At 34.0% G+C, this 27,032-nt stretch overlaps 16 protein-coding genes across 16 annotated transcripts; 7 read left to right on the forward strand and 9 right to left on the reverse strand.

Annotated features, from left to right (window-relative positions):
- Positions 1-18: 18 nt before the first annotated feature.
- Positions 19-591, reverse strand: TPHA0B02180 (uncharacterized protein; the record flags this gene model as incomplete). Its single annotated transcript, XM_003684276.1, has 1 exon — positions 19-591. One exon carries the CDS (start codon positions 589-591, stop codon positions 19-21), a length of 573 nt encoding a protein of 190 aa, XP_003684324.1.
- Positions 592-1,248: 657 nt separating this feature from the next.
- Positions 1,249-1,419, reverse strand: COX9 (cytochrome c oxidase subunit VIIa; the record flags this gene model as incomplete). The annotated part of the gene is made up of 1 exon (XM_003684277.1): positions 1,249-1,419. One exon carries the CDS (start codon positions 1,417-1,419, stop codon positions 1,249-1,251), a length of 171 nt encoding a protein of 56 aa, XP_003684325.1.
- An 887-nt stretch (positions 1,420-2,306) lies between these two features.
- On the forward strand, positions 2,307-2,525 carry COX8 (cytochrome c oxidase subunit VIII; the record flags this gene model as incomplete). The annotated part of the gene is made up of 1 exon (XM_003684278.1): positions 2,307-2,525. The coding sequence occupies one exon, from the start codon at positions 2,307-2,309 to the stop codon at positions 2,523-2,525; it is 219 nt and encodes a 72-aa protein (XP_003684326.1).
- Positions 2,526-2,965: 440 nt separating this feature from the next.
- On the forward strand, positions 2,966-4,267 carry IDP1 (isocitrate dehydrogenase (NADP(+)) IDP1; the record flags this gene model as incomplete). Its single annotated transcript, XM_003684279.1, has 1 exon — positions 2,966-4,267. One exon carries the CDS (start codon positions 2,966-2,968, stop codon positions 4,265-4,267), a length of 1,302 nt encoding a protein of 433 aa, XP_003684327.1.
- A 186-nt stretch (positions 4,268-4,453) lies between these two features.
- ATP10 (Atp10p) lies at positions 4,454-5,326 on the reverse strand (the record flags this gene model as incomplete). Its single annotated transcript, XM_003684280.1, has 1 exon — positions 4,454-5,326. One exon carries the CDS (start codon positions 5,324-5,326, stop codon positions 4,454-4,456), a length of 873 nt encoding a protein of 290 aa, XP_003684328.1.
- A 397-nt stretch (positions 5,327-5,723) lies between these two features.
- ART10 (Art10p) lies at positions 5,724-7,382 on the forward strand (the record flags this gene model as incomplete). Its single annotated transcript, XM_003684281.1, has 1 exon — positions 5,724-7,382. One exon carries the CDS (start codon positions 5,724-5,726, stop codon positions 7,380-7,382), a length of 1,659 nt encoding a protein of 552 aa, XP_003684329.1.
- A 195-nt stretch (positions 7,383-7,577) lies between these two features.
- On the reverse strand, positions 7,578-8,255 carry CCW14 (Ccw14p; the record flags this gene model as incomplete). The annotated part of the gene is made up of 1 exon (XM_003684282.1): positions 7,578-8,255. The coding sequence occupies one exon, from the start codon at positions 8,253-8,255 to the stop codon at positions 7,578-7,580; it is 678 nt and encodes a 225-aa protein (XP_003684330.1).
- Positions 8,256-9,267: 1,012 nt separating this feature from the next.
- Positions 9,268-9,546, reverse strand: ECM19 (Ecm19p; the record flags this gene model as incomplete). Its single annotated transcript, XM_003684283.1, has 1 exon — positions 9,268-9,546. One exon carries the CDS (start codon positions 9,544-9,546, stop codon positions 9,268-9,270), a length of 279 nt encoding a protein of 92 aa, XP_003684331.1.
- Positions 9,547-10,158: 612 nt separating this feature from the next.
- On the forward strand, positions 10,159-13,284 carry STE23 (metalloendopeptidase; the record flags this gene model as incomplete). Its single annotated transcript, XM_003684284.1, has 1 exon — positions 10,159-13,284. One exon carries the CDS (start codon positions 10,159-10,161, stop codon positions 13,282-13,284), a length of 3,126 nt encoding a protein of 1,041 aa, XP_003684332.1.
- A 456-nt stretch (positions 13,285-13,740) lies between these two features.
- Positions 13,741-15,075, forward strand: REH1 (Reh1p; the record flags this gene model as incomplete). The annotated part of the gene is made up of 1 exon (XM_003684285.1): positions 13,741-15,075. The coding sequence occupies one exon, from the start codon at positions 13,741-13,743 to the stop codon at positions 15,073-15,075; it is 1,335 nt and encodes a 444-aa protein (XP_003684333.1).
- A 226-nt stretch (positions 15,076-15,301) lies between these two features.
- VAC14 (Vac14p) lies at positions 15,302-18,172 on the reverse strand (the record flags this gene model as incomplete). The annotated part of the gene is made up of 1 exon (XM_003684286.1): positions 15,302-18,172. One exon carries the CDS (start codon positions 18,170-18,172, stop codon positions 15,302-15,304), a length of 2,871 nt encoding a protein of 956 aa, XP_003684334.1.
- A 389-nt stretch (positions 18,173-18,561) lies between these two features.
- On the forward strand, positions 18,562-18,966 carry SWC7 (Swc7p; the record flags this gene model as incomplete). The annotated part of the gene is made up of 1 exon (XM_003684287.1): positions 18,562-18,966. One exon carries the CDS (start codon positions 18,562-18,564, stop codon positions 18,964-18,966), a length of 405 nt encoding a protein of 134 aa, XP_003684335.1.
- Positions 18,967-19,045: 79 nt separating this feature from the next.
- TPHA0B02300 (uncharacterized protein) lies at positions 19,046-19,666 on the reverse strand (the record flags this gene model as incomplete). The annotated part of the gene is made up of 1 exon (XM_003684288.1): positions 19,046-19,666. The coding sequence occupies one exon, from the start codon at positions 19,664-19,666 to the stop codon at positions 19,046-19,048; it is 621 nt and encodes a 206-aa protein (XP_003684336.1).
- Positions 19,667-20,231: 565 nt separating this feature from the next.
- NAM2 (leucine--tRNA ligase NAM2) lies at positions 20,232-22,964 on the forward strand (the record flags this gene model as incomplete). The annotated part of the gene is made up of 1 exon (XM_003684289.1): positions 20,232-22,964. The coding sequence occupies one exon, from the start codon at positions 20,232-20,234 to the stop codon at positions 22,962-22,964; it is 2,733 nt and encodes a 910-aa protein (XP_003684337.1).
- Positions 22,965-23,251: 287 nt separating this feature from the next.
- On the reverse strand, positions 23,252-24,481 carry CSR1 (Csr1p; the record flags this gene model as incomplete). The annotated part of the gene is made up of 1 exon (XM_003684290.1): positions 23,252-24,481. The coding sequence occupies one exon, from the start codon at positions 24,479-24,481 to the stop codon at positions 23,252-23,254; it is 1,230 nt and encodes a 409-aa protein (XP_003684338.1).
- Positions 24,482-25,409: 928 nt separating this feature from the next.
- Positions 25,410-26,495, reverse strand: TPHA0B02325 (mannose-1-phosphate guanyltransferase; the record flags this gene model as incomplete). Its single annotated transcript, XM_003684291.1, has 1 exon — positions 25,410-26,495. One exon carries the CDS (start codon positions 26,493-26,495, stop codon positions 25,410-25,412), a length of 1,086 nt encoding a protein of 361 aa, XP_003684339.1.
- Positions 26,496-27,032: the final 537 nt, after the last annotated feature.

Here is a 27,032-nt window from a genome sequence, read left to right on the forward strand (position 1 = left end):
GTATATATGCATGAACTACTAATAAAGTCTGTATATCTTTGATAATATTTCTGTTCTCACGAATTTTGCCATAATAGTTGTGTCATTTTGTAATGAGAGATAACCGATTATTTTATACAAAGTCTTTAAATCGTGGATCCTTTTAATTCTTAATGGTATTCTATTATCAGGCAATGGCAAATTTGATATGTTATTTAATTTTCTTGAATCTAAGAATTTTAACAGCATTTTTTTTTGATCTAATGATGATACTTTTTTAATTATATTTAAATGTATATTGATTAAACGATACCCCAATTCTTCATAATTGTTGTTTCCCTTACTATTATCGGAGACATAAAGACAATTTATCAGTGAAGCTTCATTGAAGGTTATTAAATTGTTGAGAAAATTTAAACGAAGTTTAATTGATTCAATCTTAACCAAATCTGACGCCTTGTTTCTCATCAGCTTATATTTATTATTGGAATTTTTAGGTAGTTGAACATTTTGTTGAAATTTTAAACGTGAATCAATTATCAATGAATTAATATTAATTTTTGTTGGAATTCTTTGTATCATTGAAATAGGAGAAAAAGATGGAGACACCATAGTAAAAGATTTATTAATGTATTTCCTTAGCGATAACAGAATGCACTGTAACTTAATATCAGAATGATAATTAAGGGGTTTCTGTATAACCAACGGTTTTGATATATTGGAAAAAAATTGGAGATACAACACAAATTACTTTTTTATAATCAAGGGAAGCCTTTGAAAAGATGGTCGCACCATTCAGTAATCACTAATCTTAGTTCTATCAGCGGCTAATTCTGCTTATACAGCGCACAATATCTCTATATTAACATCCTCTTATATTATTAATGTAAAAATAATTATAATTTAAAAATTTTTTTGCCTTCAACTATTTTATTTTCTTTTAATTCTAAGAAACCTCGTTGAATCGAATAATAAAAAGCAATCTAAGACAACTTGCATATATAATAAGCTAATATGTAGAGATGTGTTTGTGAATGAAATGTTCAGGGTTGAATGTGAAATGTTTATTGTTTATTTGTTTTTTTGCTGAATATTAATATAAATAGAATAATTATATTACATAAAAAGAAATGTTTTTCCCCTTGAAGTAACAGTCAGTAGAAGTAATAAAAGAATGAGTTAGGGAGCTGCTCATGGAGCTATAAGAATTGGTCGAAAAAGCAATTCACCATGGCCATTGCGGGCATAATGGAGGTTAACCTTTTGAACCTATTCCTTAGCAGCTGCTAGTTTTGCGTAATATGCTTCTCTTTTATTAATCAATACCTTGTGGTAACCCCACCACCAATATGAGGCCATTAAGCCTCCTAAACTGAATCCAATAGTGATGTCTAATATGATTCTTCTCTTTAAAGTACCGGTGATTGCAGAGATAGCCATCTTATGAAAATGTATATGTATATGTGAATAAGCGAGTCCTTGTGTGTGTGTCTATATATGTATAACCTGGTCGGATCGAGTTACCTTACAAAAAAAGNTAATGTATATGCATATATATATATATATATATATATATATATATATCTGAAACCCGTACCAATCGGAAAATAAACCTCTTAATAGATATATATATATATAAGACGCTTATAATATGAATATAACCAACAACAGAAAACTAAAAAGTACCACTGGTTGTAGCATCACGGATATGGCAATGCGATATGTACAGCTTATTCACCCAGATTAGGATATTCAATCTTCTCGAATTAGATACGAGCAGTTGCTGTCCACATATCGTCGGGTTACTCGGGTTCGTTGGCGTTTGGTGTCAACCAATCATATCTGATTTCTTTCTCCACCACACAACAGTTCCCGCAGTCACACCGTGTGGTTGCCAACATAACAAATGAACTCTCCCGCGTCCGTCTGTGTGTCTCGTGTCTTCTCGTTCGCGCGCTGTTTCCTTCTTTCCAGATCTCTTCTACCGCAGCATCCCTCCCGTCTCCCCCGAGCAGCGCTCGCAGTCTGGCAGGAAGTATCGGATCTCAAAAACTCTCTTTCAGTTGTCGTTGTTGTTGTTGTGGTTGCTCGTAATTGGGTGAGGTTGCCCGGAACTGTGTATTGGTTCCACTTTAGATATATGTATCTCTTCTTCTCTATTGAAAAGAAATTTCATTACTTTTACAACACCATTCATATATATTTAGCTATATATATATATTTGCATGCATGCTTTGTAATTACATCTTAATTATCTTTTCTAATGCTTTGAGGTTCGTAACGACAAAACATATACACACTCACACATTCAAGAATATTGCTTTATCATGATTAACCAGTTGGTAAGATTAAACGGTAGGAGATACTTTTCCCAATCTTTGAAATCAAATGTTCATTTCAAAGATGGTGTTTATACAAACTTACCTTTCAAAGTCAAGGACAGAAAGACTCCTTATGCTTTGACTCATTTCGCCTTCTTCGGTCTTGGTTTCGCTGTTCCTTTCCTTATTACTTATGCTCAATTGAAAAAATCAGGTACTATTTAAATAAGTCATTTAGTCTCACGAAACCCGTTCCCAGCCACGTTTGATACTCATCTGTCGTGCTATCTCTCATATATTCTCTACACTTATATATATCCAACATATATACATAAAATAAATGCAAAGTTTGTATACATACCTTTCTACTCCAAAATGTACATTGTTGTTGTATATAGTGTATGTATGTGACATTATTAATTTCGTTACCCTGGCTGCGCTTTGGAATATAGTGAAATTTCACCGTATTTAATTATGCGACTCATTTCCACTATCAATGAATAGTTTAGTCATTCAATCAGGATGGAGCCTTGTCATTATAAATGCACTCACATTCACATATACATACACACACATATATATCAACGCATTTGCATTTTCAAACTGATCTATAGAGTTCCACATCGAAGAATAATCGCAATCGGCCTCATAGCAAGAAAAGGAATATGTTTCACTCTCAATCAAGCAAGAGATTATTCTCGACCTCCAGACAAGTTTTACAAGCTGTTCAAAAGAAAATTAATGTCAAAACTCCAGTTGTTGAACTAGACGGTGATGAAATGACAAGAATCATTTGGGATAAAATTAAACAGAAATTGATTCTACCTTATTTGAATGTGGATTTGAAATATTATGATTTGTCAGTGACTAATAGGGACGCTACAAATGATCAAATTACAATTGATTCTGCTGAAGCCATTAAAAAATATGGTGTTGGTATAAAGTGTGCTACAATCACCCCCGATGAGGGAAGAGTTAAGGAGTTCAATTTGAAGAAAATGTGGAAATCACCAAATGGTACTATTAGAAATATCTTAGGTGGCACGGTCTTCAGGGAACCAATTGTTATCCCAAGAATCCCAAGATTAGTGAAAAATTGGGAAAAACCAATTATTATTGGTAGACACGCCCATGCTGACCAATATAAAGCTACTGATACTTTGATTCCTGGTCCAGGCACTTTGGAATTGGTGTACAAGTCAAAGGATAATGATCCTTCAAAAACTCAAGTCTTAAACGTATACGATTATAAGAGTTCAGGTGTTGCATTGGCCATGTACAATACCGATGAATCAATTACTGGTTTTGCTCATTCTTCATTCAAGTTGGCCATCGATAAAAAACTGGATTTATTCTTATCAACGAAGAATACTATTTTGAAGAAATATGATGGCAGATTTAAGGACGTCTTCCAAGAGGTATTCGATTCAACTTATAAGGACAAATTCGAAGCTTTGAACATCAAATATGAACATCGTTTAATCGATGATATGGTTGCTCAAATGATTAAATCAAAAGGCGGCTACATTATGGCTTTGAAAAATTACGATGGTGATGTTCAAAGTGATATCGTCGCTCAAGGTTTTGGTTCGTTAGGTTTAATGACTTCCATCTTAGTTACTCCAGATGGTAAGACTTTTGAAAGTGAAGCCGCTCACGGTACAGTTACTAGACATTACAGACAACACCAACAAGGCAAACAAACCTCAACCAATTCGATTGCATCTATTTTTGCTTGGTCAAGAGGTTTGGCTAAGAGAGGTGAATTAGATAATACTCCAGACGTTATGAAATTTGCTCAAACGCTTGAAAAGGCTACTTTAGATACTGTTCAAGAAGATGGAATCATGACAAAGGATTTAGCATTAGCCTGTGGAAACCTTAACCCGGACGCTTATGTTAACACTGCCGAATTCTTAAATGCAGTTGATAAGAGATTACAAGAAACTATGAAATCAGTTGACTAAATTAACCACTACACTTGATTCTACTCTATGACAAACTTTAAGTTTTCAATGATATAGTGTATGTATTCAAAAGTTTTTAATTTAAAATATTCTTATAGTAAGCTTTAGGTTTTTTAATTAACTTAACTATACTTGTTTTAAAGTTTATTTACAGATGCATAACTAAATAATAATTACATGAAAGTATTACCATGTACTACTACCTTCGTTTCCCTTATTGGCCTCTTTTTTGACACCTTTAACCGCTTTCCACAATACATCAAAATCCTCAACAGTTAAGGCTCCACTACCCATCCATCGTATCTTTAAATTTTGATCAACCAATAATGAATATCCTGTATATGGATTATTTATATGTAAATTTTCTCTAAGAATAAAAGGCAGTTGATCTCTATTACATATAAAATAAGTATCCTTAAGAAAAGATGGAATTAGGCTTCTAAGTGAACGCATTGCAAATAATTTGAATATCAACATTTTAGCCTTGGAGTCAATCAAATTTATTTGAACGATCTGCACATCTTTTGGTAAACTTTCGAAATCTTTGTTTAGATAATCTATATTTCTACGCTCATTTTTCAAACTAGTGTCAGCCAATTCATTTGCGGTCTTATTAGAAAATAAATTCACTATACTGATTTTGTCTTTCAACTTATCTTCAATATTTATTTCTTTACTACCTCTCCCACTAAGAGGCTCTCCCTTTAAATGTGGAAAATATAGTGCCTTATCTGCTCTCCAGTAGGATTTTGGTGGTTCAAACAATCTACCATTAGTCTTACGAAATACGGACATATGGTGCATTGACGTTTTGTTAAACTCAATACCAAGTTCTCCGGATCGTTTATCAGTTTTTTCTTTATCAAATAAATCTTTAAATGAATTTCCTGCTGAATACTTTGTATCAGAAGTAGGTGGAGTGGTTAAACCAACTGGTCTAACTAATGGTTTGACTGCATGTGGTTCAGGTGTTGCATTGAGAACAAATTTAGTAAACTTTCCAACTGACAGTCTTTGTGATTGCGTTAAGGTTCTTTTAAAAACAGAAAAATAATTCATTTCTATTGTTCTCAGGTACCAATTCAAACGAATAATCAAAAGTACTAACGTAACAGCATGTAATTCAATTTGCTTATATAAACTTATCAACTTGCCTTTATGTAAGAGTGATGGTGAAATATCTCTAATGGAATTCTAGAATTTATCCATCGTCGTTATGTTTGATTTTTCAACATCAAAGATATCGGTTATGATTAAAAAAGATGGAAAAGAAGGAACCTTATTTTTTTACTTAGCCTTAAGAAAGTTGATAAATAATTTGACACATTTTACACTCTAAAACCTATGCATCTCCAGAAGGTATAATACTTGAACAGTATTTATCAACTACAAGAAATCAATAACAAGTTGGTTATCGAGTAATAGGTAAATATATAACTGTATTTGCATATAAATAATGGCAGATATAAAGCTAATCATCGATCCACCAATTAATAATGAGTATTTTAGCAATGAGGACCTTATCTCTGGAACAATTATACTAGATATTAAGAAGTCACTATCAATCAAGAAAATCAATGTAAAGTTAAAGGGTTATGTTGAAACTTTAACTAAAATGAGTGGAGATTATTTTCATGGTCAAGGTGGTTTAATGACACCTGTTCAAGATAATAGATCAATACATGGTATAATCGATATAGACCAAAGAGTTTTTCCACCTGATAATGTGTGGGATGCATTGGATGGTAATGTGAAACCATTTAAAGTTAAACCTGGCTCATATGACTACCGTTTTCAATTTCCCAAATTACCCAAAAGACCAAGTTGCATCCAGCATCATATATATGATATTAATTGTTTTGTAAAAAAGAGTGAAACTAGATTACCTCCTAGTTTTAATTATGAGTGGCAAGATCCTACAAAAATTGATAATCTGGATATATATTTTTACTCCTTTGGAAAAGTGCTGTATTACATCCAAGTCCAATTAGAATTAGGTAAGTCTAAAGCTTGGTACAAGCCCTTTAATAGATATTTCACTGAGACGGAATATATTAATTTTATTCCTGATCCAAAAGAGACAATGTATAAAGTTGATTATGACAAAATTGCTGAAGTTGGAGAAGTCGAATATACGGAACAGAACCTTAATAACTCAATTGTCACCGGGGATGGAGTAAATAGGAGGCGACTACTTAGAGAGAAAGACAAGTTCACAATTCCGCATAATGTCAATGATAATGATAACGAAAATGAACTTACCAATATGATGAGTAATACAATGTTGAATGCACCAGCGGTCACTACTGACCAAAACGAACTTCCTACTTTTAGTAGTCTTGAGGTTGATGCTCTTTCCGACACAAATAATAACACGATAGATATTATTCAAGGTAATTCAAGGAGTAATTTAACATCCCGTCATCTTATATACAAATCTACCTATTCCGTTCACATTGGAGATGATGCTACTATTATGTGTGTTGAAGTTCGAAGCCGTGGATTAAAATATACTTATCGCCGTGATTTTTTGTTTCGCCATGGCAGTAACAAATTCGATCATATTTTCTTAGTTTTTAAAGGGAACAAAGATACAATCCGCAATACAAAAGTTACTCCATTGAAGATGCAACTAAACTTATTAGAATATGCTTCATATTTATCGCATGGTGTGGCCAATGAAAATGTTTCGTCATTAAGATTGATAGAAGTGACTGATTTGAATAGTCCTGAAAATAAGAATATCGTCAATTTCGAAGAGTGTAGGACCCTCATGACTCCTGATTTAGGATATGGAAAATGTAAAATGGAATGTGAATTAAAATTAAAAGATCATGAAATTTTAAAGAAATTAAGATTCAATAAAGAGAATTATTTGCATAGAGGTAACAGATTGTTTAGTTTTAAATGTTGCACAATAAAGAGAATATTTAGATTCCAATTAGTAATATCCTGGCAAATTGGTGGTAAGGTTATTCAAACTGAGAACATTATCAACAATGCACAAATATTTTCGCATTTAAGGGAAAAAGCAAACAAAGTGGAACATTTGCCTAGGTATGTTGAACCTCCCAAATATACTGAGGTTAGAAATGTTGACAATGACAATGCATGACCTTGTATTTTACACAATTACTAGTTATTCATATGTAAATAAATAAGGACCAAGACATAAATGACAATTAACTCGAAGAAAATAAAAGATATAATATCTTTATATATATATTTTGTTACTTATATATAGTTATACAAATTATTGTATTTATGAAGAATTTATGATTAAATGAAACTTTGGCTATACCTGGTGAGCTCATAATAAGAAAGCGGCAGCGGCAGCAACTAAAACGGAACCAGCAGCGTGAACGACGTTAGCAGCGTTTGGAGCTTCCGAGACGGTGAAAGCAGAGGATGAAGAGCTGGCAACAATAGAAGTGGTGGAGGTGCTAGTTGGAGTGGTGGAGGTAGTAACTGGAGTGGTGGAGGTGGTGACTGGGGTGGAAGAACTTGAAGAAGCAGCAACAGATGATGCAGAAGAAGAGGAGATAATGGTGGAGGAGGAAACTGCTGATGAGGAAACTGCTGATGAGGAAACTGCTGATGAGGAAGAGGATGATGTGGAAACTGCTGATGAGGAAACTGCTGATGAGGAAGAGGATGATGTGGAAACTGCTGATGAGGAAGAGGATGACTTGGAAGAAGCAGATACACTGGCACTAGCCAAAACGGCGTTTTGAGCGGAACATTGAGCTTTCAAAGAACTTAAAGCGGAGTCGACTACACTTGAGTCACAGATACTGTTGATACATTCTTGGATAGCAGCACCCTCGGTACCACACAAACACGAAATATCATTCAGACCCGAACAAGTTGAAGAAGCCTTTGAGACTTGCGCAACACAGGCCAACATACAGGCGGGTGGAGCAGCAACAACTTGTGTAGATAATAAAGCGACTGAGGCGATAGCAGATAAAACAGCAGAAGTACGCATGGTTTTGGTCAATTTATAATAGATTGAATTCCTAGTGAGATTGGGTATACCAGCAAAAAATAAGCAGTGATTTCCAAAGATACAGTAGAAACTATAAACGAATGTAATGATCGATAGAGATCTTGCGTTGAGACAAGTATAGAAAGTACACCTATATATATATAAAGTGATGAAACATAAGAAACAGATATGTGATTCCATTATATATATAAATATAGATATGTAAATAGTTACAATAGCATTACTTGGTGATATGGTACTGGTCATTATTATTGTTGTTGTTGTTGTTGTTGTTGTTGTGAAATTCAGTTTCAGTAACCGGTTCTCACAGTTAGCAAACCAAAAACCATTTGCGGGAGATCAGACCATGCGACGCTCGATGCGATCTGACGGTTGTTTCTTTTTCTGCGAGCGCAGCTGTGCGGCCACCGTGTTGCGGTGTTGTTGAGCGGGCGAGACCGCGGAGTCGGCGGTCTCGGTGGCAGCGCAGGGCCACGGGGAGGGGAGGAGAGGTGGACGGGCAGAGAGAAACTGCACAGGAGAGAAGAACGGCAAGAACAACGGCGTAGCGCAGCCGCTACGCCAGAACCGCGACGGTTCTTGGCAGCAGACAAACTGCTGTGCGGGCCCAGCACCTTCAATGCCGCCCGTTCTGCCGGGCTGCGTAGCGTCGTCGCCGCAGCGCCTGACAAAACCGTGAGGGAATGGGGTTCTTCCGCGGCAAGCAATGCTCGTCCGTTGCTATATTTAGGCGCAATTTCGGGAGAAGGAGGAGGGGCCGGGCGGGTTTTTTTGCCTCATGATGTGGCCGGGTAAACCGGTGCACGTGATGCTAACGTTGCACGTGACTGACTTTAGCTGGGCGCTGTGGTGTGTGCGGGTAACGCGATCATTCTATTACGGGCTCTTTCATATTTAGTTATACACAGGACGGCCCAAACGCAGGTGCATGCGTTTGGATGTTTATGTATTTACACACGGCAATGCACAGGTCGGCACACAGGATGATGGCCTAGTCGTTCTTGCTGGAATCCAGGTCCTGAAGGATGTCGGACATCTTCTTGCCATCGGCACTAGCCTCCTCAATGTGCTTCCTCAAATCACGAATAGATTTCGGCTCTACTGGGTTTCCCTCACTGTCGTATTCTGGGATTGCAATGTCACTTCGCAAATTACCGTCTCTCTTCAACTGGTCCACCACTAGCGGTTCAAAGAACCTAGTCCCCGAGTACACCCCCACAACCACCGCCAGCACGACACCCATCATATTGTACCCATTGATTCTACTCATTCTGCAAGTTGTCTATGTATCTTTCTTGTCGACTCTCTTTGTCTCGCCAATCGCAACTGCCACCCTCCCGTCCTAGAGGCAGCAAACATGCCCATCTCTTTAACAACATAGAACACACACATCACCTCCATACCTTCTCACAAGTGAGTTAAGATGTGCTGTCTCAAGTCTTGGATCTTGGGAACTCGCCTGTCTGTGTGCTAAGATTCCGAACGAGGGAACGCAGGAAAAACGGTAGTTCCACGGCGTTGTCTCCGCGGAGACAGAAGTGAAAAATTGCAAATGCACTCAAGCACACACATACACATCTTAGTAACAAGTCACATCAACTTCAAAGATTCATGGTGTTGTTTAAACACATATATATATACGTGTGTGTGAGCTATTTGTATACAAAGTCTGCTCAAATTCTGCTACAAGTTTCCCTTCCAATGGACAGTAATCATATACAGAAAATTGTGCATTAGGAAGCTTTCATACAATTTCGGTCTTCACACTACATTACATTCGTCCTTTCAAGTACTACACAGGAAAAAAGGCTAAAAAGAAAGAGTAATCCAATAGTTACTCTGAATATTGTTGGTGCTCTCACTTTTCTATATTATCAATTTTATGACAACTAATCTAATACAGATCTCCACCCGTTTTTTACCCTATAGTTCAGCTTGTTTACCAAAACTACTAGCACTTAGATCTGCCAGATTACTACCATTTTTTTTGGATACTAAGAGAAAATATACGACTTTTGGAATTAACACATCAAGTACCCGCCAATCCAAATTCAATCAATTCAAATTTCAACAGAAAAACTATTATCATCAAAAAATGTCAAATTCATACAAGACTTTAAATTCAGACTTCTTGAAACCAGATCTGGATGACAGATCGTACAGATACATCCAATTGCCTAACAGCTTGAAGGCATTACTGATCTCTGATCCGCAAACAGACAAGGCTGCTGCTTCCATCGATGTTAATGTGGGGGCTTTTGAAGATCCCGAAAACCTACCTGGGTTGGCCCATTTCTGTGAGCATTTGTTGTTCATGGGCTCGGAGAAATTTCCAGATCAAAATGAATATTCAAGTTATTTGAGTAAACATGGTGGCCATTCAAATGCTTACACAGCTGCCTTGAACACAAATTATTTCTTTGAAGTTAATCATGAACATCTACATGGTGCATTGGACAGATTTTCAGGTTTCTTTACTGGCCCTTTAATGAACGCAGATTCTACTGAAAAAGAAATCAATGCTGTTGACAGTGAAAATAAAAAAAATTTACAAAATGATGATTGGAGAAGATACCAAATGGATAAAACAATCTCAAATTACAATCACCCATACCATAAGTTCTCAACTGGTAACATCAAAACTTTAATGGAAGAACCAACAAAGCTAGGTTTAAATACAAGAAATGAACTTTTGAAATTTTATAACAGTTCTTATTCGGCTAATATTATGAAATTGTGCATTTTAGGCAGACAAGATTTGGATACTTTATCCAACTGGGCCACTGAATTCTTTAAAGATGTTAAAAACCTCAATAAAGCTTTACCACAATATAACGAAAATATTTTAGAAGAAGAACATTTAAAAAAAATTATTAAAATTATCCCTGTCAAGGATTTAAAGAAATTAGAAATCAATTTTGTTGTTCCTGATATGGATCTTCATTGGGAATCTCGTCCTCACCATGTGCTAAGCCACTTGATAGGTCATGAAGGCTCTGGTTCAATTCTAAGCTATTTGAAGAAATTAGGATGGGCTAACGATTTGTCTGCTGGTGCGCACACTGTCTCAAAGGATAATGCGTTCTTTGGTATCAATGTTGATTTAACTGATAAAGGTTTAGAAAATTACCAAGAAATTGCTCTTTTAATTTTTCAATACATCGAAATGTTAAAACATTCTCTTCCACAAGAATGGATATTTTCAGAATTACAAGATGTATCCAAATCAAGCTTCAAATTTAAACAAAAATCGAGCCCTTCAGGAACAGTCTCCGAATTATCAAAGTTGTTAGAGAAAGAATATATCAATCCTGATTTAATTTTAAGTACAACCCTATTAAGGAAATACGAGCCAGAGATGATAAAACAGTATGTTGATTCGTTAACTGTTGATAATTCCAGAATCACTCTGATTTCTAAGACTGTAGAAACAGATTCTAAAGAAAAATGGTATGGCACTGAATATCAGGTCGTTGACTATCCAAAATCTTTTATAGATCAATTAAACCAACCTGGTTTGAATTCTGAATTTAAATTACCACGTAGGAACGAATTTGTTGCCACTAACTTTGAAGTCAAAAAACCAACAGATGAATTGGTTCCACTTGATGAACCTCATTTAATATTAGATAATGACATTAGCAAAGTTTGGTATAAGAAAGATGACAGATTTTGGCAACCTAGAGGATATATCTATGTTTCAATGAAATTACCTTCTTGTCAATCCGGCATTGTCAATAGTTTACTGAATGGTCTGTATGTTGATCAAATCAATGATTACATGAAAGATTTACAATACGACGCTTCTTGTGCTAATTTAAATTTGTCATTTTCTAGTACTAACCAAGGTTTAGATATTACAATTTCTGGTTTCAATGATAAGTTATTAGTTCTTCTTTCAAGATTCATTGAAGGTGTAAAACTATATCAACCATCAGAAGAGAGGTTTAATATTTTCAAAAACAAAGCTATTCAGAATTTAAAGAATTCATTGTTTGAGGTGCCATATTCCCAAATGGGTACATTATACAATACTATTATGAATGAGAGTACATGGCCAATAAAAGAAAAACTAGATGTTTTGGAGGCATTGACATTTGATCAATTTGTTTCTTTCGTACCTTCTATTTATAATGAATTTTATTTCGATGCACTAGTCCATGGCAACATTAGATACGAGGAAGCCATGGAGGCAAATGATTTGCTGAAGAGTTTGGCTTCTTTTAAAATTCTGAATTTACATGTCAGGAACAGCAGATTAAGATCATACATTCTCCCAGAAGGTGAATCATATAGATACGAAATTGATATGGAGGACAAAGATAATCTAAATTCTTGTATTCAACATGTTGTGCAATTAGGTTTATACACAGAAGAGTTATCTGCATTGAGTGGTTTGTTTGCTCAAATGATTCGCGAGCCATGTTTCGATACCTTAAGAACTAAAGAACAACTGGGTTATGTTGTTTTCAGTTCCAATTTGAATAATCACGGTACCGCTAATATGCGTATATTGGTTCAATCTGAACATTCAACATCATACCTTGAATGGAGAATTGATGAATTCTATAAAAAATTCGGTGAATCATTGAATAACATGAGTGAAGAAGACTTCGAAAAGCATAAAGATGCGCTATACAAAAGTTTGACACAAAAGTATAAAAACATGAGAGAAGAAAGTTCTAGATACACAGTTTCTATCTATCTAGGTGATTATAACTATACACATCGCCAAAAGAAAGCTGAATTAGTTAAAAAATTGACTAAACAACAAATGGTTGATTTTTATAACGATAATTTTGTCAGCAATAAAAAATCTCAACTTGTCATTCATTTGAAATCTGTCGCCACTAAAAGCTTAAAGGATTTGGAAGAGAATGAATTAGACAATTCTGTCTATCCTTCAGGTAAACTCATTGATAACATCGACAGCTTCAAATCTAAAATGTTTGCGGCACCTATCCGTCAACCATTGAAGAAGTTCGAAGTTTACAATCCAAAGGCGTAAATTTGTATTTATATTATTTTAATATATAACAAATATCCTGTATTTATTGTAGTTTTTAGTTAAGTCGTTTGTTACTAGCGTTCTCATTATACGAATCATATATTACTTGGTCTTATCACTAATATTATCTAAGTTGATGATGGTTACAATTATAGATATCTTAGTTTTATTTCATTGTTACCCGAATATGCAGTTTCACAAGGACTGAATCAAAGAATTAGTAATAAAATCATTATCCATCCGACATGAATTTAAGATTTAATATACATGTATTTAAATGATATATCTTCTTATCCAAGACATTTATCATATTCTTTTAAGTTTCTGAAGCATAGCAAAAATCACATATAAACAGTGTTGATATCTACTAAGATAAGACACAGTCCAACGTACTTTAATTCCAGAATTTTTTTTAGCATCGGATATTATACACATCGAGAAGAAAGACATTTCAAAATGAGTGCAGTTCAATTTACATGTAATTCATGTGTTATTCAATTTGTATCTAGTGATTTACAAAGATATCATATGAAAACAGAATGGCATAGATATAATTTGAAGAGAAGAGTGGCTAAGTTAACACCAATAACCGCTGATGAGTTTGCTCAAAAACTTCAAATATCAGAGTTAGAAAAAGGTGGTCATGATTATGATGAATTTGGTTTTGAAATTATTTCTGTCAATGGCAATACTGATATTAAGCATAACAAACGTGGAAAAGCTAAGCATCGTCATCACCATCATCATCACCATCATAGTCACGGTGATAGAGACTCGAAGAATGCTATAAACGCCAACGAAAAAGCAAAAGATGCAACTCCAAATGACAATGATGATGCTGAACCTAATACTGAAAGACGATCTTCAGTATCCTCGAAAATATCAAAATTATCAATAGACAGCGAAGAATCAAACTTTGATGAAGATGCAGGATTTTCTGATTACGCTTTTACCTCTGATTCAAATTATACATCAACTGAAGATGAATACGACTCAGCAACTGATCTAAGTGAATATTCATATAATGAGAATGCCGATGGTTCTGTTACTATTACCGAATGTATTTATTGTGGTGTAAATAACAAGGAAATGGAGAGGAATATTAAGCATATGTTCTCCAAACATGGTTTATATTTACCTGAAAGATCTTACTTAGTTGATGTTTCCGGCCTTTTAATGTTTTTAATTGAAGTAATTGTTGTAAATTACCAATGTTTATGTTGCCCGTTCAGAGGTAATTCATTGGAAGGTATCAGGGCTCATATGAATTCAAAGAGACATTGTCGTCTGCCATACGAAACGACACAAGAAAAAAATATGTTCAAAGACTTTTATGACTTCAGTTCTTTAGAAGAACGTAATAGAGAAATAATAAGAAAGCCAACAGAAGGAAAGCAATCAATTAGATTTCAGGAAAGTGATGATTTTGATGAGTTCGAGCAAGATATTTCTTCAATTATTAAAGAGCACAATATAAACTCAAATTTTTCTGCGTCGGAATTTGATGATTCTCATTTAAGGATTAAATCACCAAATGGATCAATTGCTGGTCACAGAAATAGTTTGAGACAAAATAAACAACGTAAACCGATCCATGAAGAATCTAGTGAAAGCAAGACAGCAGTGACAGCTTCCGATAAGAGACTAGTGAGTGGTGTCACAGAAAAGGAGTTCAAAAAGGGTTTGAAGAAAATGCAGCAAACTGAAAAGAGAGCTGTTGATGAACACTTCCGTGCCTCTGTGAAGAGAATGAATTTCCAAACACACTTCAGAGATGAATTACTACAATAATCGATTCCAATCTTCTATAATTTCCTTAGTGAGATTTATTAGCATTTGCATTACACAATATATGTAAGTTTGATAACAAGTACATATATATTGTTTAGTTTATATAATGTTTTAAACAGTATTCATTCGTTCTAATTTATTTTGTTAAATACTATATATGCTTATTATTGATTTAATAAGAAGTAGATAATAAATATGAACTATTCAATACATGCAAATAAATTGGTTAAATAGTAGGCTTTTGAATAACTGATGGAATATCATTTTCAGTTGATTCGGAAGTTTGACTATTATTATTATAGTTATCATTATCTTCATTATAAGACGAATTATAGTTAAGTTGGTCATATTCGATGTTCTTTTCCGCATTTTTGACAATCACTGTTTGACTAGGTACTCTTCCAATATTTAGATCATGTTCGTTAATTGTTTCGTTATTAACGTCATATGTATTATCTAATTTTAATGATGGCCTTTCATTTTCTAAAACTTTATTAAAATGGTCCAATAACTCTTGATTGTAATATTTATTTTTGGAAACTGATCTCTGTGAGGAATCAGTTCCTATAGTTGAATGTGAACCATTTCTTGAAGAACCATATACAGTATTATTGAAGCTACTTTGAGAAACCCAATTAGTTATACTGCTTAGTCTCCTGTTCAAAATATCAAAGGCTTTTGATTGTGGCAGGATCATCAAAATACCATATAGGCATTTATACAAGTAAGGAAACTTTTGTTGCTCCAACAGTTGTAATCTTAATCTAGTAAATACTGGTGATTCCAGTAATTGCACTAGCATATCTAACTGAACAAGATCACTCATCCCTAAATCATAGTTTACATAGCATTGTAGTACATTATAAGCCAGTTCATAATTTTCTGCAACAAAACACAAACATAAAACCGAAACAGGATTGTGACACCATAGCTTGAACAGAATGTTAAAAAAATATGTATCTTCGCCATATCTTAATTTTTTTCTTAGGTCAGCTGCCTCTTGAGATGTTACTAAGTTGGCACTTAATATTTGAATCATCATTCTACTGAAAACAATATCATCATCTGTATCCAAAATCGATGAAATAGCTTTGTAAATTCTTTCTGATGATAAACGGGTACATATTTGTCTTATAATGTAGTTGGCCCTGGTCTTAAAGAGTTTTGAGTCTTTTCTCAATAAGTCCAGTAGATCATGTAAAAAACGTTTCAAATAAATATCTTTCGGGTCAATGCATAATGTGTTTAATATTCCTAAGGATTTTTCTGTTAACCTTGTGTCGTTATCTGATAAGGATTTTAACAATATCATTATCATGTTTTCATTCTGTTCTAAGATTTTGTCTGGTGATTTTTTGTAAATTAACAACAACCAATCAAGACATGCTATTTTAGTATCAACTTTACTATCAAAAAATTGTAATGTCAAACTATTCATCAAGGAACTATATGCAATCAAACTCGAATCCTTCATAAAATGTTCGTCATTAAATAGAGCAATAAACTTTGAGTTTACTAAATTTGCTGATTCTGATGTATTATTATCTGAATCACCTAATAATTTCAGCAAAAGACTTAATATCTTAGATAGATAAGGAATAAATTCTCTAGCAGCTAGATTCAGCAAGTAATCAATCCAGTGTAAAGACACTAGTCTAACCTCATATTCGGAAGAACTCAAATTATTGATTAATATTTCAATAATATTAGAGAAATCGATATGAATATCCTGTCCAGGAATATATTCTTCACCAAAACGTGGTTTTTTAGATTGAGAATAATAAGGAATTTGTTCATTTGCTTTCAGTAATTCAATATTATCTTTGTTCATATCGTCGTTGTTGTGATTGTTGTTATTGATGGTGTCATTGCTAATTCCGGTGGAGATGCTAATGTTTGAAACATCACCAGGTAATTGTTGCGACTTACTGTTGTCAATAGTATTAGAATCTAAGCTATTAGTAGTAATATTACTGGAATAATTATTCAGAATAGATGAAGAACTTTGTTTGTTAACTGATAATTGTCCAAAAGCATCCAATAAACTTTTCTTCTTTTCTGCTATTAATGAACCATCTATTTTCTTTGACGTAACTGTATTGCTTTTTGATATTTTGTTGTTTTCACTAGAGTTATCAGGCTTTGCTTGTCTTTCTGACATACTCAATATTTTCTCTTCTTGTTTAATATTTTTCTGAATTTTTGAAATTCTAACTACTTCACTTAACAATTGATTTAGTAGTTCATGTGTCACAACTTTAACGTCTTCATGAGAATCATCTAAGAAACTAAATAAACCTCCTAAGAATGCTGGTAGATAAGTAATCAACTCTAAGTCTGGGTTATTCAATAGAACCTTAATCCAATCTACTAAGAATGTTCTTGTATCTGGATTAATGGCATAAATCCTTTCTGAAAGTAAAGGAATAAATTTAGGTAATGAAAATGCTACTATCTTATTATTTTGGTTTACAGTATCACCAGTGGATATATTGGCATCTACTGAGCCTTGCTCATACCTCTCTTGGTAAACATTCCCAGTCACGATGTCTAATTTGGTTGCTGGTGGTAGATCCTGTGGATCATTGTTGACAACACTGATGTAACTAGAAGCTCTCTCAGCTACAATATCTTTTATCAATCTATCTAATAATTCGGATGCGCCCCTGACTGAATTCTCATTATCAGCACTGATTTTGCATAGTACATCAAATATTTCATTAAAATATACTAGCATTTCACCTTTAGCAATTTTGGCAATATTGTATAAACTTTCACAAGCATAAAATCGAACTTGGTCATTTTGATCGGAAAAACAAGCTAATACAGGAGGTAAAATATGAGATAAATATCTTGTTACGTTATTTGTTCCTAAAGCGATGCTAACTGCAGCTAAACCCATTAAACCAGCTGTTCTTGCCATTGGTTGATGTAATGCATACGCATAATCTCTACATAATTCATTGATAATATCATCTATTTGACTGTAGTTGTTATCGTTGACATATTGTGAAACTTGTTTTTGCAATTCAAGAGCAGTAGCCTTCCTTTTCTCATATAGTTTGTCACTGAGACCTTTAACGATAGATTTCTCCATTTTAAGCGTCTTAATTATTCAATATTAGTTACTAGCTCTAATATAAGTGTTATTAATTGTTCATATACAGTACCGTTTCACAATTATCTGCATATTCTTTAGGTATTTAAATATATGATATAATGTGTTTGCTTTCGATCACAATGTTTATGTTTTATATCGAAGCGCGTAAGCTTGCAATGTGAGAGCATACATATTTAATCATAAAAAATAGCATGAATACAAGTTGACATGATATGTATTACATTTGACTTGGATTGCTAGCTAAAAATAGTTGAGACTACATTGTATTATATGTTGTGAGTAGTATATACTGTAGTTATTTTTAATTTAGGAGGATAGAAATATTAACATTTAGTAATAACTAGTGCTTTCATATATTGAGGACCATGGCAAACTATCCCGACAATGTCATTCTGTTACTTCTTCAGATTATTTTAGAGAGACAACAAAATCTTTCTCACATTTTTCAAAACCAGAAGGCAAATAAAGAGAAATATGAGAAATTACTCGAACGACCAATTATAGATCAAGAGATACTGAGTAGATTTGTTACAGATAAGTTAGTCATCATGTATGCACCTGAACTATGTGAAATGCAACTTCGAAGCCTAAAGACATTAGTGCTAGATATTTTTAATAAAGGTATTGAAGGTGAGGATAAGGAGTCTATTTTAGTCAATGTTATAACGCTGGCTAATTACTATTATTATAAAAGGATAAAGGACATTGAGGAAACAAGACTTCCTGAATTGAGAAGTCAAATGAAAATTATACTAGAGGGGAAAACTTAAGTTAAGAATTCAACTGACAAAAATGGTCTAATAATATGGTATTTTTATGAAAGTTTCATTGAAATCATTATACAGCATTTTAAGAGACTACATAATTATTATTCTCTATTAACAAATTGAGTATAGCTCTACGGAGTCCATCGTCAATTGCTTCCTCTTCAACTTCACCAATGTAGTCGTGAAGTTTATCGATATTATAATTGTCAAATATTCTGTTTGACAACCCGCCTAAAACAGACCATGAATTGTTATCTAATAGATTGATTTTAATGGAAACTTCAACCAATATATTCAATTTTTTTCTAATGATGGGATATTTGACTTCCTCATTTACGACTTCAAAATTCCAATGGTGACCGAAGACTTTTGCCATCGACTCAATCAGATCTTTAGTGGGTATGACTTTATACAGGTGATGTTTTCCAAATTTGTTACAACCTTTCATTATATGTGTCGATATATACGAATCAATAAGCATTTTGAACTCTAATATTTTTTCCCTGCACTCCAAACTGTTTATTTTCAAAACTGTAGTGTAGGCCAAATCTTGATTTTTTCTCGTCACTGTTTGGTCTTTTGAAAAGTCATGAATTTGAGTTAAACAAGCAAACTTGACACCGTCAGTTTGAAGATTGCACATCATTTTTTTAGCATTACTAATGCTTGTAAGTGATTTTGTTTCAGAACATGTGGAAATCATCTGGTTTACTATAAACGTTCAATATGAAGGATGCAATAGTACGATAAGTAAGGAAAATAGCGATCAATCTATGCTTTATTTGAATCTTACATGCACTATCTCTGGGCATACAACCACAGCATTATATGTTGCAAAACAATTGATTCGACAAACAATATTATCAAAGCAAAAAAAAACGTAATATAGTTACTTCCAAACAGAAATTTTATTGAGCATTCAAAGTGCTTGCAACAATTAAACTTAGATTCATGTAATTGCATATTTATATACAATCAAATATACATCTAAAGATTATTATTTTTTAGTCATTGACCTTTATAATCAATTTGCATTGTGTCATTACTATTTCACGTGAAATTGTCGTATAAGCGTCAATATCGAAATCTGAAATTTTAGAACCTTTAAATGAAAGGTCTACATAAAGGTGAAGATATACGCGAATGGATGTTTGTCAATGATATCGATATACTACTCTTTTCATATTGATCTATCAGTTTTGTTTTTACTGTCAATTGTGCCACGAGGTTAAGATTTGAAGGGTTTAATAAATGCCAATTTGTAGCAAATGCTGATTCCTTATATTCAAGCGAGCAGATATGGTTTACTTAAAAGTGTAGTGTACCCTACTAGAACATTTCATTGCTTGCCAGTCACATTAAAAGATCCTTTAAGTGATACTGTGAATAGAGAGCGGTTGGTAGAAATCAATAAGAAATGGGCCCACGAGGTCACCTTGAATGCCATGGAAGGAATATCAAATGGTAAACAGATGATGAAGAAAAAGTATATATTGTCTATGTTTCCTTATCCTTCTGGTATGTTGCATTTGGGGCATTTGAGAGTTTATGTTATAAGTGACGTTCTGAATAGATTCTACAAACAGAATAAATATGATGTTCTGCATCCCATGGGATGGGATGCCTTTGGATTACCAGCTGAAAATGCTGCTATTGAAAGAGGCATCAGACCATCTTTGTGGACTGAGACAAATATTAAAAAAATGAAAGAACAGATGAATTCAATGCTTGCCAATTTCGATTGGACAAAAGAGGTCAATACTAGTGATCCAAATTATTATAAGTTTACGCAATGGATTTTTGTGAAATTATTCAAAAATGGATTAGCGTATCAAAAGGAGTCGGCAATAAACTGGGATCCTGTAGATGAGACGGTTCTTGCAAATGAGCAAGTCGATGCTAATGGTAAGTCCTGGAGATCGGGTGCTAAGGTCGAAAAAAGAATGTTAAAACAATGGTTTTTAGGAATCACTAAATTCGCTGAACAACTAAATGAAGATCTTGTCACTTTAAATGATTGGCCAAATAAAGTTAAAACAATGCAAAAAAATTGGATTGGTAGATCGGAAGGTGCAGATGTGAATTTCAAAATTCTTCTATCTGATGAAACGTCTTTACCAAATATTATTAAAAATTCTGGTATTGATATATTTACTACACGTATTGAGACAATTTTTGCAGTTCAATTTTTAGCTATATCTATCAATCACCCAGTAGCACAACATTATTCTAAAAATAATATTGAATTGAAAACATTCATAGCTAAATATCAAAACGTTAACGATCATGCTAGTGATTCCAAAGAAGGTTATCAACTTCCAGGAATATTTGTCATAAATCCATTGACAAATGCTAAAGTCCCAGTGTATGTTGCCCCATATGTTCTGGATAATTATGGACATGGCGCCGTGATGGGTGTTCCTTCGCATGATAAGAGAGATAAAGAATTCTGGGAAGAAAATTCAGCCGGTGTAATTTTACCATCCGTTTTTGATAAGGTATCAGACAATGTACTCAAATGCATTATGAATGCCAATGTTCTTAAAGAGTACCAATCAGTTACGGTAACTGAATGTCGTGAAAAGATTATAAACCATTTAGAAGCGAATAATATTGGAAAGGCTTCCATTAAATATAAACTTAGAGATTGGTTGATTAGCAGGCAGAGATACTGGGGGACTCCAATTCCCATTATACATTGTCATGATTGTGGAGCAGTTCCTGTTCCTGAGGCTGACCTTCCCGTGTTACTCCCTGATGTTGACAGTTTAACAAAGAGAGGGAACCCATTATCTTCAATTTCAAGTTTTGTTGAAGTTAATTGTCCAAGTTGTAATAAACCGGCAAAAAGGGAAACAGACACTATGGACACATTCATAGATAGTTCATGGTACTATTTTAGATACACTGATTCTAAGAATGACAGCTTACCTATCACGAAGCAAAATGCAGATAAATCGATGCCAGTTGATATTTATATCGGTGGTGTTGAACATGCAATTTTACACTTACTGTACTCAAGATTTATATCTAAGTTTTTAAAATCCATTGGCCAATGGGATGGTACCAAAGCTGCAAATGCAGAGCCATTTAAAAAACTAGTGACTCAGGGTATGGTACAAGGTAAAACGTATGTCAATCCTAGAAATGGTCAGTTTATGAAGCCAAATGAAATTAAGTTTACCAATGATTCTGATAACCCTGTTGTCACTAAAGATACAGAAGAACCCCTAAATATTTCATATGAGAAGATGTCAAAATCAAAATATAATGGGATAGATCCAATGACATTTATTTCTCAACATGGAGCAGATGCAACAAGAGCTCATATTTTATTCCAAGCTCCTATTGAGAAAGCCTTGAACTGGGATAGCGATAAGATAGTTGGCACTGAAAGATGGTTAAATAAAACTCTGCATATTTGTGAGAACATAAGCCAAAATAAAACGTCAGATATAGATTATGTTCCGTCCATCCAAGAGTTAAATAAACATGAAATTAAATTCAATAATGATTTCAGTAAATTACACATGAACATTAATATGTCTTTTAAAGAAAATCTATCATTGAATACAGTTGTATCAGATTATATGAAGATGACAAATTTGATTGAGATAGCGAATGAGAATTTCAATATTAACAAAAACTTGCTCATATATAATTTGAAAAAGTTAATCACAATCATGTACCCAGTTACACCGACTATCTCAGCTGAATGTGCAAATTTAATAAAAAAAGGTCAAAACTGGACCGATGATGAATGGGACCAATATTCCTGGCCCAATACTGATGAACCAATTATTGTTAAAGAACAAGATTATATGGTGTTTGTTAATGGTAAAATGAGGTTTAAATTTGCTGCTTCAACAGATTTTGTCAAACTGGAGGAAAGTTGTATCGTTACAGAATTATTAAAAACAAATGAGGGGAAAAAATATTTGTTAGGGAAAACAATTAAAAAAATCATATTAAAGCAAAAAGTAATTAGCTTTATTGTTTAACGAAGCATTTAATGGATTATGAAAAGTGTTATAATGTAATAGGTTTTTTAACCGTAATCATGTAAATAGAAAATAATATATAACTTTGTAAAATATTTAATATTTAATGATACATTTTCGAATAAATTTAAACTCAGTGGTGCTGTAGTGATCGTGATCATAGTAAAAATATATTGAGAAAATTATTGTCCTTGGTGTGTATTTTGTTAAGGATATATTCACACATTAAATTAATGACAATGCAGAGAATTTTTAATGAAGGAAGCGTAATTATTTAATATACCTTGTTAAATAGTTAATGTACCATCGATATCATAAGAAGATCTGGATCTGATGTATGGGTCCAATTTTCTATATAGTTCAGAAAGTTGTGAATTCAACTTGATTTTTTCATTTAGTAAAGCACGGGATTCATTTGCATCAGATGAATGGATCCAATCGGCAGTTGTCTTGAGAATAGTTTCAATCAACTCTTTTCTTTGTTCCAATAATGCATCACGCGTAGCAGTATCTTCTAATAGCTCATCGTGGGAGCCATCAACCGGAGTAAATTGATCCAAATCCTTTGTGTCTGTTCCGCCAAGATGTTCAGGTATGTTGTTCATTTCAATGTACTTGTTCAGATCCTTGGTCTTATTAGTAAATACGACTTTTGAGGCGACAACGGGATCTAATAACTTCTTTATAATATTCCAGATAGGTGAGAAAATCCATGGAGCCTTGTGAATAAACAGATGGCCCAATGATTCTGGATAATGCGCCTCAAAACAGGTGATTAAAAACTTAACTGGCTGATAATCCATATTTGACATTGTAAAATCTGTTAAATCAAATAAAATGCTGGCAGCTTCTGTAGGTTCGTTTAAAAATAGTCTTGCTTGTTCAATCACTAATAAAGAATATTTTTCTATTTCTTCTTCCGTTTGATCATCAGCATGGTGTAATTTTGGTCTAACTAACACAATTGGTCTACCTTTTTTGTCGAAGCCATTTAGAACAGCTTTTTGCAATTCTAAATTTTTTATACAGCCAGCTTCATTATTTTTATACATATCAGCTTCACCTTTCATTACAATATCATTGGCATCATATTTGGTTGCTCTCCAATTCAAACTTGACACTAACATGTTCATAGCTTTATCTGAATCCCATTTTCTTGCTCTGATAAATCTTAAAAGTAAATTATCAGGACTATCCGTTCTCAAAGTTTTCCAAAACGTGTCTTGAATGATTTTGGGATCTTGAGATCGCAATGAGTCATGGATCTTACCTCTTGTATATGTTCCTGCAGTTGTATTTTCGGAATCAGCAGTGCTAGAACTACCACTTAGTTTACCCAATAATGATTTTTTCTTCTTCTTATCGGCACTTGTCACTAACGGATCATTGAATATTTTTGTTCCATCGATATCAATGCCCCAGAATTGTAGTAAATAAGTCCACACCTGTTTCAAGATTAGCTCTTGCTTGGCATCTAACGAGTCGATGCGGCCAGATATAGTTGATTCTTGTGTCATCGGTAAATGCGTTGCGGCTAGTCTATATGATCATGTAAAGATCTTCAATTCTGAATAAAAATTTTATGCAATTGTCAATCCACCTATAGTGATATTGGTTCTTATTGTTTCAATACCTCTCGATGTCCGCAATAGAAAAAGGGGAGAAAAACTATATCTCAATTTACGTTGAACAATTACTAATAAGAAATTACAACGTAATTGTATCAAGTCTTATCAATCTTAACTTATTACAAAAGTTTGGTAATGACGTTGTGTCTCTGTTTACAATTCAATGGACCCTGTCATTATATATAAAGTTTGTGTACTTAACATGAACATTTTTTATGTTGAAAGTTCTCGTTTGGAAGATAGAAACATTCACCGAGAACGCGAATACGCAGGCATTTCGGACTCGAAAGCACTTTCTTTTTTAGGTACAAAAGTTATACAAATCCCTGTACAACAGTGCTTGAATGAACAATATCAACATTTTTCACTTTAACGAAAGGTTGGTCTAGCTCATGATAATAAAGAAACTTATCTCGTTGTTGTTCAACGGTTGGATCAACAGGTTAATATATCTCAAGATTTTCGGGTATTGTTAACATGAACTTAACTGCTTAATGGCTTGGTTTTGTCGTGATTGCATAACCGTTATACAACGACTGTGGTTCATTTTAATGTTGAGAGTTGCAGATCAGTCACTAGCACGTTACTCAATACGAATGTTCAGTTTTTCAATCTTGAAGACGTTTCGATAGTTATTACTTGCTGTAACATTGGTGAATATATGCTACACTTGTAGGTTTCTTATTGCATTGATTACTATTTTAAAAAATGACCGTTACATAGTTATATATGGACAACTGTTAAAAAATCGAAACGATTTACAGTAGTCATATTGTTAAAAGATATTTATTAATGTATTATGCCTCAATGTTATTATTTACATAATAATGGCTTCTTGTGGGACATTAGTGGAGATGGACTTGTGAGGTAAAACCTTACCACCATTAATATAGATTTCATCTTTAACTTCGACATCATCACCTAAAACGGTGACACCTTCTAATCTACACCATCTACCGACAGTGGAGTTCCAACCAATGATGGTGGATTTAACTAAAGAGTGTTCCTTAACGGTGGAGTTAGCTAAGATGACAGATCTTTCGATTCTAGCACCATCACCGATGACACAGTTTGGACCGATGGTGACGTTTGGACCGATCTTGGCAGATGGAGAAATCTTGGCAGTTGGGTCGACAATGACGTTGCCGACGATGTTGCTACCTTTAGCTAATTTTTCTTCGTTCTTCTTGGCGACGGAAGATAAGTATAGGACAGTACCAGCTAAGAAATCCTTAGGTTGACCGACATCCATCCAGAAGCCCTCTAAATCGAAAGAGTATAACGATTTCTGTTCGACTAAGATTGGGAAAGTTTCCTTTTCGATCGAAGTTGGTTTCATTTCAATTAAATCGATGACTTCTGGGTTTAAGATGTATAAACCAGCATTGATTCTGTTACCAACAAACTCGACTGGCTTTTCAACGAATCTGTCAATCAAGTTTGGAGTTTGAATGTCATGGACAATAACACCATACTTAGATGGCTCGTCGACTTTAGTGGCGACAATGGTACCTTTACCACCGTGAGCGTTGTGGAAGTCGGCTAGTTCCTTGAATGGGTATTCGCAAATGACGTCAGAGTTCAAGACGAAAAATGGAGAGTTATCTTTCTTCAAGATCTTTTCAGCCAACTTCAATGGACCAGCAGTGCCTAATGGTTCGGTCTCGACGGAGAAAGTGATGGAGACACCGTATTCCTTTTCGTATTTTTGCAAAGTTTCAACCATGACTTCTGGTCTGTAGTTGACAGCTAGGACGATGTCGGTGACGCCTGCATTGGCTAAAGCCTCGATTTGATGTAAGATCATTGGTCTGTTGGCGAACTCAACCAAAGGCTTTGGTTGAGTCAAAGTCAATGGTCTTAATCTGGTACCGTAACCACCTACTAAAATTAAGCCTTTCATATTTTCTTCTGTGTCTTATATATGTATGCTATTGTAGCTATATATGAACTATAACGTAATTGCTCTGCAGAGAGATGGGACTAAAATGCAAGAAAGCAGAACAAAATGGTTTTTAAAAGCGACAATTGAATGCGAAAGAGTTTATTAAATATAAGTAAGTATATATATATATTTATAGAAGTCGATATTAATAGATACTAGATGTATGTCGGTTGCAAGATGTACACGAAAGAAAAAGTAAAGAAAACAAACCGTGAGCTAGAGAGAGATACACCAAGTGGCAGTGAATTGATTGAAGTTAATTTCGAATTCTCCTTCTAAATTTGAATCTGAACCGTACTGTGCTCATGCATATCTTTATGTTTCTTAGTAGAACATCCAAGTACGAGAAGCCGAAACGTTTCGAAAGTAACGTAATGAATGTTGGTAGTATAGCTTTATTGCATAGTAGTAAGTAGCATAAACCATTGAATTACATGAAAAACTTTTGTAGAATCTCGAAAACTGTTACGTGTTGTGATGGAGAAAAAAGCAACT

The sequence above is a fragment of the Tetrapisispora phaffii genome, chromosome 2 (genome assembly GCF_000236905.1).
Source record: "Tetrapisispora phaffii CBS 4417 chromosome 2, complete genome".
In the NCBI taxonomy this organism is placed as follows: Eukaryota; Fungi; Ascomycota; class Saccharomycetes; order Saccharomycetales; family Saccharomycetaceae; genus Tetrapisispora; species Tetrapisispora phaffii.